We start from the raw sequence: 10,297 nt of genomic DNA on the forward strand, positions 1-10,297 counted from the left end.
GGTAGAGAAGGAAACGGGCTAGCAGCAGGAGCAGCAGTTGTTCCAACTCTAATGTTTACCTTATTCCAGTCCGAGAGCCTCCACAGATGTTCGGTCGATCATATATCCGCCGCCTTGGGGCGCAGGGACACACGGGTAGTGGCGGTTTTCCCAAAATGTCTCCCCCTGCGACTAAACTGGGCTTCAATTTGCCGTCAGACAGATTCGCCTTTTGTCCGGCAGACAGACGCCATATTGATACAGAGACGCAGGGGCCGACGGGAAACGTAGTTCGCACCGTTTTACCATTCTAACCCACGCTGCAAATCCCAGTTTCTGGGCAAAAAAATAAATAATTTTGTTATAGCCAATTTAACTTTTACAAATATCCGTAATTAACTATATACACGACTATATTGTTTGTAGTCTACTTTTTACCTTTTTGTACAATTTTAGTTATTTGATGCAATGTGAAAGCATGCATTTGTCATTTTCTAACCTATTCCCTTCAATTTAATCTTTGTTTTTCTTTTTTTTTCTTCAAAAAAAGTAGCTAGCAAGTGCATCAAACATAACACTTTTATAATTTACCGTTTTCCTGAGGAATCTAATTTGTTTCTATTGGTTTTTGATACCAATAATTTAAATAAATTCTCTTGTTTTGCACATTGTTTTATTTTTAGAATAGTTTAAATAATTTGTCATTGTTTTATGCTAAATCTGAGCCCTAAAATAAACAGTGGGGTAACTTGTTTGAATAATTTTTTTTTAATTATAATTACTATGGTAAAATATTTTTTTAAAAATGTAATGTTGGACTCCCCCAATATTCCTAGGTATGATTGTTCTTATTTCTGATTACAGAGACCTGCAGGTTTTGCTACAATCTGCATAAATTAAAAATTTGCGCACACCGATGCATAAAAACCAACCTGATATATATTTTAGAGATATGATGCCCTGCAAGTCCTGTCTGCTTTATGCAGGGAAAAGTATTTAAAACTGAATTATGGTAAAAAAAAAAAATGTAAAAAATAGCCTGAAATTTTTTTTGTAGTATCACCAAATCTTATAAACAATTTCTGATGAATGATGAATCCTGGATTCAGAACAATAAGATAATTTAATCAATATGGGTATCAGTAAACACAAAATTCAAAAGGATATAACATTTCTTCAATTTTAAATTTACAGAAAAAATGAAGAACTGAGCCAGATGGAAGCACTATTTTTATTTTAAAAAATGGGTTTTACAGTATAAAATGGTTTAATTACAACTACCAGTTAATAGTCAATACTGACAGGTAGAAACAGCAGACAGTTCAAAGAAACACACACACACACGTTCAAGAAGGAACCCAGATGTTGCCATGTGTGTCCGGCTCTTGGCTGTACGGGATGTTCCAGATCCACGGCTGGTCTGAGAGCAGAGAGGGAAAAAAAAAAAAACTTGGATTATAAATGAACATTATAGATGATGGATCCTGACAGCTGTCAGTTCAGACAAACACTAAAAAGATATGTTTTCTTTGCTTTTTTTAGTTTCCAAATCAAAAACAAATGAAAGATTATTCCATACGAAGTTTAAAAAAAAAAAGGAAAAACAGTGCCTGAAATCTGGCAATATATTAAATGAGATCTAGATTTAATCTGCTCCAATATCTCCTCCTCAGATCTGTCCGAGTGCTCTCTAAGTCCCGTTTGACTCGTGTGCCAATCTGATCTTATAGATCAGTAATATTAAAAATAAATAAATAAATAAATTAAAATAAAATTCATATAACTTAAACAGCAGCCTTGTGAGGCAAACAATATCAAATGTTCCCTCAAAGTAATGTAGAACTTCTTATAATATCAATACTAAATGATTTCAAAAGCAAACTTTTAATATTCTATATAATTTCAGCTGCACCTCAAGTCAAAAATGTTTTGAGGCCACGTCCTTATTCCTCCATGACTTTTTTTGTTTTTAAGTTTAGCAGCATAAACAAGCTCTCAGCCTTCCGTCTCATGCTAACATATTTAGGATTTGTTGTGAACTAAATAATGACACCATGTGATGTCAAATTCTGCGGCTATTTTCCTCATATTATTGTATATTCCTCATACTGTTTCTGTCACTGTCTACTCCAACTTTAAACAGATAGAAGTGAAAATGTAACAGAGCCCTTTCTGGGTGTTTAAATAAGTTAGAAATGCAATCATGTGCAGTAAAACACATTATTTAACATGTAAAGCAAAGAAAATGTTCTTACCTTTTGGAGAATAGCTTGAAGGAGGGAGGTCAAAGGGCACCGGGAAACCAGAGGTGGATGAAGAGACAGGAAATGGATTTTTATCAACGGGGAACGTCTTCATGTTCTGTAAGAAGTCAAATTTTTACACCATAAATGCACGATAATCAGTGATTTTAAGCTCAGACACTGACCAGAAACACCTTACTGTTAAAACTTGAAGCAAACCAAACTCCAGGTTTTTACAAAAAAAACCTAAACTAAAACAAAACTCTAACACCATCTGCGCCAAAAGGCTTGTAAAGAAAAGGCAAACCTCAGTTAAGAACAATACACACTCTGGTTCCTCTCTGTGTGGACCACCAGAATCCCAGAACTGCTTCAGGACAAATTAAAACCACATCTCCACCAGTCCGATGTGCCCGGCCAAAAGGCGAAGCTGTCAGTTTACCAGCTGGGTCATGTTCCTTCATCGGTGACCAAAGCTTCTTTAAATGGTGAGAAAAGTCCAGCTGTCTGGGGTAAAGTTAGAATCACTGCTCTGAGCATCTGCTGAAGATATCTGAACACCTCCCACGAGACCTGTTTCATACGTGACCCAGCAGGAGGGGGACTCGGGGCAAACCCAGGGCTCACTGGACAGATTATTCTTATATCTGGTTTGGGAACACCTCTATCTCTAACCCCCACTCCCAAATGAGCTGAAATAAGTGATGGAAAAAAATGGAGGCTTTGAAGGACGATTCATACCAGAGCAAAGAGAATTTAAAACACCTGTTCCCACCCAAGAGCTCCGGCTTGCTTCACATTCTTCTCAAAGTACAGTAAGAAGCAACGATGAGAGCTCAGACACACAAAGAACAGACAAGAAGGACACACACAAACGGACAAGAACCCAATTTATCTGACGTAAACACACTTTCCACACGGATGTTCATCCATGCGTTTGTGTGATTCACTTACAAAAGCTGACGGCACGAAGAGGACTCCCAGCTCGTACGAACGCACCATCATCTGAGTGTTGTTCTTCTCCAGTGCTCCCCACGCTGCCTTGGACAGGTTTGCACTGATACACACCACACAAAGAAAGATTTAAATACCGCCACGCACACATAAGGAAATAATCTAACTCACACTGCATATATACAAGCATGTAAGTGTCTAAAAATAACTGGGTTTTTTTAAAATAAAACCTCATCAGTACGTTAAAAAATATATGGAAAGTCTTCGTGTCTAACTCAGAAGTTAATGAACTACAGTAAAAACTACTGAACGGAATTTCAGCTCTGAATAAATTGATTTATGGCAACGAAAGGACGACAATAAAAATGACCTTGTGACAAGGAACCAGGCGAGCTGTGTGAAATCTGGCGATACCCTCATGTAGGTTTTAATGTGTGGCATGGCGTGACTCCTCCCTGTGCAGTTTGCCTTCCAGCGGCTACAAAAAAATGGAAACACACACAGGTGTGTTAAATTCAAAGGAAAGCATGAACCCTACTATGAGAAAACAACTGGAGCTACAGTAGAGACGTTAAGATTTAAACACACAAAGGATCACTAATATTAATAATAATAATTAAGAGTCCAAATCTGCCCTTTGTTTTCTTTAAGCCTACTCCAGCAGATTAACTCATAAATGTGTAGTCAGCTGCTGAGGTGAGTACAAAGTGGGTTGAGGAAGGTTTAATGTGGGCGGTGGTGGGGAAAGAAATAATGTTGCATTGCATAGAGTAAAGTTTTACAAGCCGTGCACACAAAAACAGACCATGGTTTTCAAAAACTAGATGCAAAAAAAAACAAACAAAAAAACCCCCACGTCCACGTGGCTTACTGCTCAGACTCAGAATTCAGTGAGACTGCAGCTGAAAATTCACTGATTTTCTTGCAATTTTAAGTTGCCAACTCCTCCCCAAAAGTCACTCCTGAATCATCACACTCCAACCAGAGCTCTGAGGTCCAAAAACCAGCTCCTTTCAGACATTATCAGATCCAGACTCAAAACTAGAGGTGGTCCCTTTACCGTGGAACAACCTGCCTTTACAAATTAGACCATCAGTGGTTGGAAATTATGCTAAAAACCTGTTTCTTTTACTGGTTTTACTTTTTATTATTGCTTTTACTGTGCAAATTTGTTTCATTTAACTAAAATTCTTTTGTTTTTTGTTAATTTTACTGTAGTTTAGTTCCCCTGCAACACTTTATATTTTAACTCTAGTGCAGCACTTTGGTCAACAGGGTTTTTTTTTTTTTTTAAATGCGCTGTAGAAAGAAAGTTTGATTTGATTTGAGTCACAGCCCAGTGAGGCGCCTGCTTTAGGATCATCACGTCACAGATGACAGAATATCTACACCAACCTAAATCTCACCACACCGATATAAAGCAGGTCGTTTGGCACCAAGACACTTATGTCTGCAGATCTGACACCAAGTTTCAATGAGAGAATAAAAAGCAGCAGCTAATTTAAGGAAATGAGTAGAAAGGTATGAAACAAAAAAAAACAGCTTACAGGAAGCGACTGGCAGGACACAAAGATTTCATTAACCGAAGTGAACTTACTGGAAGTAGGAGTGGAGCCAGAGCTGTTTCTGAGCTGTCTGAACGCTGTAAGGAAGAGAGCCGCCAGCTGCAAAGCACAACATTCAACACAGAACTAAACTCAGAGGGATGTGAAATACTAGAACTGAGGAACAATGAATTTAATGCTGTCAGATTGTGACACAACAGACGGCGACGTTCAGATGCTTTTTTTATTTTATCACAGTAAAAAACTGTAGGCTGATGGTTTACCCATGTAAGAAATGTTTCTCTACTAAAAATAAAAACAAGACCAAATAATGTTGTGAAATGTCTCAGTAGGCAGGAGGTGATGCTGACACCGTGTACTGACTGAGTGACATCATCAGGCAGCACGCCATGTTGCACGCCATGAGTCTCAAGTGAAAAACAGTTGAATTAAAACAATCAAGAAGCAGGTTTATTTTTACAGTATGAACAAATGGAAGTTAAATATCTTAAAGTTAAGTAATAAAAAAGACAGACAAGACTCATAAACATGTCACCTTCAGGTTAAAACAAAAGGTTTGAACCGTCTCTTTATTTTCAGATTTTACATGGTCGGCTTTTTCTGGGTCTAACTCACCTGTTTTCACAAAAAAAAACAAGGATTTTGCTGCAGTAAATGACCTGCATTTGTACAAAGGTTCAATGTTTAAAGGACAAAAGGCACTCACCTGGGTAGCCTTCTAAACTCAGCCTTACATCATCCACTGATGGATACAGCTGAAAAATAAAATCCATGTCAGAACTCAGAAACACATCATCTTTAATAAACTGCAGCTACATTTAAAACTAAAACAAAGAAAAAGTCCAAAAATCAGTGAATTTGACTATGAATTGATGTGGGGCTTTTTTCCAGCTCATATTTTTGCAAATAAAAGAGAGAAATCTTGGATTTTCTCTTTCCAGAGTTACACAGTTTTGCCTTTTTTTTTGACAACCATATGATCTATTTCTCCATCTGTGAAACTAAGCCAGTAGTGTTCAATGGGCAGACGTTGGAATGTACCAAGTGCATGGGAGGATCTGAGCGAAGAGAGGATTTCCCAAGTGTGGTCAGGGTGCGCTGAAACTCCCCCACCAGCCATTTGGTTTTGTCTGCTCCCATGGAGCCGATGCTGGAGAACTGGCCGACCACGGGCCACTTTTCCTCACCGGGAATTGGATTTGTGTGCTCATGCAACAGCTTAAAATAAAAAAAAAAAAGAAAGAAGGATGAATAACTCCATTTAAGTCAGAACTATTACCTGACAGTATTATTACTGATGCTGATTTATGAGCAGCTGTGGGATTGTAAAAGTCAGGTCTGTCAAGTAAACAGTAACCTGTAAAATAAGAACCAGCATCAAAGTCTGTAAACTGACTGAAGTCTGCTTTTCGTTTTAACAAAACTGTCCCTAGATGTCAAATTTCTCAGTAGTACGTGGCCAATTCGAAGAAGTTAGAACACCCCACAAATATTTAAAGCCATTGCTTTCAAGAGACATAAATAGTCACAAGTGTGCAAGGAGACAGTGAGATGTAAAGGAGAAGTTTTTCACCTTCCTCAGCCTCAGGAGGCCCCAGCGCTCCATGTCTGACCCGACGAACCTCCCTGGAGTCGAGGCGACCAAATAAACTCTGACATCAGAACAAAACGAAAGCAAACGTTGATCCAAAGACGTCAACCGCAGCTGCACTTCTCTCGTTGCTCGGTTGCTTAAAGCGAAGGTTAAAAAGGTCTGCGTTCACCTGGTCTCGGACAGGTCATGCTCTCCGATTCGTCGGATCCACTCTTCCAGTTCCGGCGCGCGATACGACGCCAGGTAGTCCAGCAGGTCCTGCTTAAAGAAGGTGGGCGACTCACCGGCGCTCGGACTGCTCCCCTCTGGTAACCGTGGAAACAGAGGGCTCATCCACATCCTAATCAGGGAGAAACAGATTTAGCAGCAGTGAGCGCTGAGCTCGTCCCTTTTCTTCACATCAGGGTTTCGACACATTTTCTATTTTGAAGCTGCATAATTTGCCAGCCTTTTTATTCTTTTTTGAGCCACTTTTTGACCTCAAAACGTATTTAAATTTATTGGAGTTTAGCAGATTTGTACAATAGAGCTGGTTTTATTTATCTATACACTTATGTAAAATTATTGGATGTGGGAAGGATTTTTTTTTCCTTGATTATTTATTTAATCATTTCCCCAAAACTTTCTTTGGCTTTTCAACAAATCTCTTCAGGACAGAAAATTACCCACTAGAAGAAACATTTATTAAAAGCTCTTTTTACTTAGGCAAAATTTGTCTTACAGATTTTCAAAGATTTCATGCAAATTTGACTATTTTTTTGAATTTTGTTTTCTTTTTAGTTTTCATCCGTGGGCCTAAAGGATTAATGCTAAACCATTAAAGCTGTTGCATTTTTATCAATGACATTACAAACAGTGTGATCTCACAGCAAAGAATGAGCTGCATTCCCTGTTTAACTTTACAGAAGTGGTATGATTCAAAAAAGGGGACATCGTAGTGACTCTGCCCAATTTACATAGTAATACCCTCCTTAAAATGCTGATTTTTAGCTTTTAGAAAATGCTACGGGTAATAAAGTCTGGAAACACGGATGTTTTTCAATGCTTTGTTTTCCTTTTTAAAACTTATCCAGACCTGGAAAATACTCAAATTAAAATTCCATATTTTGTTCACCTTCATCAGCATCTCCAGTCAAGCCTGCTGTTGTTCAGGCCGGAGACCTCGGACCCTTTTTTAAGAGCAGGTAATCAGTAAGAACCCACCCTTGTGTCTTCTGGTACCAGTCGGCTCTGATGAGGTTGGAGGTGAGAATGATGACCCTGAAACCTTCCTCGTACCACAGCAGCATCATCTTCCTGCATTCGGACGTGCAGCCAAGAGTAGTTTTATTATTTCACACGCACAATTAAACATATAGGTTTGACATTTTGCAATTGAAAGGGAATTTACAGTCTAAAGCAAGTTAAGACTCGGGAGATGAGAGAGGCTTACGTGTGGTGAGTTCCAAAAGCAATGTCCAGCTTGGCCTGTCAAACAAAAAACAAGAAAAAAAGAAAGGGGGAGCAAGATATGAAAAAAAACCCACCGTTTTGTCTTCATTTGTGTATATACATGAGTACGAGTTTGGATGTGAGGTGACTGAGAAAACAAAGACAGCTCTGTCATCATGTTTGGACCTGCCGAAGGCTGAAAATCTCTCACTTACTGAGCCGTTCAGATTTACATTTCACTGTCACGCAACAGTTGGAGCTCAGAGCAGAATTTTACAGCCTCCTCCTCTTTATCTCCACCCAAAAACGGCGTTTACATTTGCACCCCTAGACCTCCTGCTGTGTTGCAGAATGTAATACAATATCCACTTAGATCACTATGTTTAAATGGTTAGCTAGCTGTCTGGGTAATGATTAAAACTAAGAGGTTATGGAGCGACAAACCTCACTTGCGTTCCTGACTGGAATACTGTCCCACTTTATGTTGAACAGATACAGATATAAGCTGCGTGTCAAACAGTGGTTTCCACTGCTGGATGAGTACAGACCTGGCAGAAGCGGACGTGTGGAAAGGGCTGAGCTTGTTGCAGCAGTCGTGCTTTGGCCTCCCTTTTATCTCCATGAACGATAAGAACCGGACAATCCCTGTTTAAAAAAAAGAGCAGACACTCGAGTACAAATCTTCTAATTGTCCTATCAGAATGTGATGAGGTCAAATAAAAGCTGGACTTGACCTGAACTCTGATGGGTACTGCTTAACCATCCAAGGAATATCAAAACAGTAGTTAAACTACAAAGAATGAGAGTGGGGCAACATTAATGTCCTAAATTCCCAACAAAGTTGCAAGAGTGATGTAAATAAAAGTCAACAGCCATGTTGAAAAGAGACTGTCACTTTCATCATCATGCCTCTATGTTACATTTCACATTTTTCTTAAAAGAAATCATAATGTTAAATCAGTTACTGACCTGAACAGACTCTTTCAAAGTGCCGAACAATGGGGAGAGAATGTCTAAGTAAAAGGAGAAAAGTTAGGATCATTAGACAAAAGTGTATCTGACTGATGTTTGTTCTACAATAAAGAGCACTCCAAGCTCAAGCAACTACTACATTTCCTCCAAATAAACCCACCTCTGATGTGCAGCGCTCCACTGTTGTACTTCCTGTTCAGTCCTGTGACTTTGTTGAGGTAGAACCTGTAGGTGTCATTCAGAGGAGGAGTACACGACTCGAAGAAGTCCTCTGGCTCATCCAGATAGTACAGCCGGCCGTGAGGACTCGGAGGACGCTCACTCTCCACCTTTGGCTTTTTTTTCTCCGCATTTGGAAGAGCCCGCTTTGGCAGATTACCCCCGCTGTTCTTTTTCACGTCTCCATCATCTTCATCGCTGTCTGAGAGAGCCCAGCCTGTGCCGTCTGACACCTCTTTCTTCCTCTTCCCAGCCAGCGAAGGGCTGGTTTCACGCTTGACTGGGTTCAGCTGGTTCCTCGCAGCTGACTGTCTGGCCTCAGAGCCGATGGAGAGTGAGTACTCTGGAGTTCTGGCTGGTTCTGCTTTCACCGGCACCGGAGAGGCAGACCTGCGAGAGCCGCGACTGGGTTCAGCTGTCTGACGGGAGTCAGATGCTGTAGTCCCAGAAGGAGGAAGATCCTCTTTGTTGTCGTCATCATCACTGCTGGAGATGGTCCACTTGCCATGCTGACTGTCCTGAGACATCCCTGAAAAGAAACAGACAACGTCACAGAAACTGAGATGATCTGATCTGTTCAAAACCTGCTGTAAAGAAACACAGACGAAAAGCCAAAGAAACAGCTATAAAATCATCCGCTTTTAGTAATTAGTGTTAGGTAAGAGCCAAACACAGATAGATGAAGGTTTTCAGGACTCAACTGGAGTGAACCTTTAATCAAATATATATATTATTATTATTATTATTATTAAATGATATCATAAAATATGCATGGCCAACATAAACTCGAAATATACCGTATATGTGTGTGTGTAAACTATTCATACAGAGCTGCAAAACGCGATAAACGATAGATAACTGAACTAAAATCAAAAAATGTTATTGTGTTAATAATTTGCTTAACCAAGTCAGAAAAAAATAAGCGGAACAGGTTCACCCTGCTGGAAAGAAAAACTCACCGCCTCCAAACTTCGTTTAAATCTATCCAATACACCAGTCTGCAGGAGGATGCGCACAAAGGAAATGACTCCGGGTGGAAACAATGACCTAGTTTTAATGTTCCGCCAAAACGACGGAAAGTACAGAAATAAATAAATTAAGCATGACTCCGCCCACAACAAATCCAGGACATTCCGACATATCAAACTGGACCACAGTACCACAAATCAGAGGAAGGTTTCACAAAATATCCATTCTTGTTCCTCACAGACACAACATCAGAGGCTCGTTTAAACAAAGAAATCTATTAGTAGAACAAGTATGATTTGGAACCCATGTTATATATTTCAAAATAAGGAAAAAATGGAAGCTTTCCTACTACTTGTCATTATTTTCATCAA

The 10,297-nt window shown here is 39.5% G+C and overlaps 2 protein-coding genes across 4 annotated transcripts in view; both read right to left on the minus strand.

The window, feature by feature from the left end:
• LOC108241600 (homeobox-containing protein 1) overlaps positions 1 to 264 on the minus strand; it is a 17,590-nt gene extending 17,326 nt beyond the window's left edge. Inside the window, exon 1 of one of the 3 annotated variants that reach the window (XM_017425878.3) lies at positions 60 to 264. The gene's annotated coding sequence lies outside the window, so the exon portion shown is untranslated. The remainder of the gene's footprint in view (positions 1 to 59) is intronic. The other 2 variants (XM_017425880.3, XM_017425879.3) reach the window with 2 other exon arrangements.
• Positions 265 to 1,192: 928 nt separating this feature from the next.
• Positions 1,193 to 10,025, minus strand: tdp1 (tyrosyl-DNA phosphodiesterase 1). The gene is made up of 16 exons (XM_017425877.3): positions 9,917 to 10,025; positions 8,899 to 9,486; positions 8,736 to 8,779; positions 8,501 to 8,556; positions 8,315 to 8,411; positions 7,768 to 7,802; positions 7,539 to 7,631; positions 6,505 to 6,675; positions 6,315 to 6,393; positions 5,783 to 5,959; positions 5,448 to 5,496; positions 4,774 to 4,840; positions 3,547 to 3,654; positions 3,177 to 3,279; positions 2,235 to 2,340; positions 1,193 to 1,399 (listed from the first exon to the last, which is right to left on the minus strand). Exons 2-16 carry the CDS (start codon positions 9,482 to 9,484, stop codon positions 1,326 to 1,328), a joined length of 1,845 nt encoding a protein of 614 aa, XP_017281366.1. The 5' UTR covers positions 9,485 to 9,486; positions 9,917 to 10,025; the 3' UTR covers positions 1,193 to 1,325.
• Between the last annotated feature and the right edge of the window lie 272 nt (positions 10,026 to 10,297).

This window comes from Kryptolebias marmoratus, linkage group LG15 (genome assembly GCF_001649575.2).
Source record: "Kryptolebias marmoratus isolate JLee-2015 linkage group LG15, ASM164957v2, whole genome shotgun sequence".
In the NCBI taxonomy this organism is placed as follows: domain Eukaryota; kingdom Metazoa; phylum Chordata; class Actinopteri; order Cyprinodontiformes; family Rivulidae; genus Kryptolebias; species Kryptolebias marmoratus.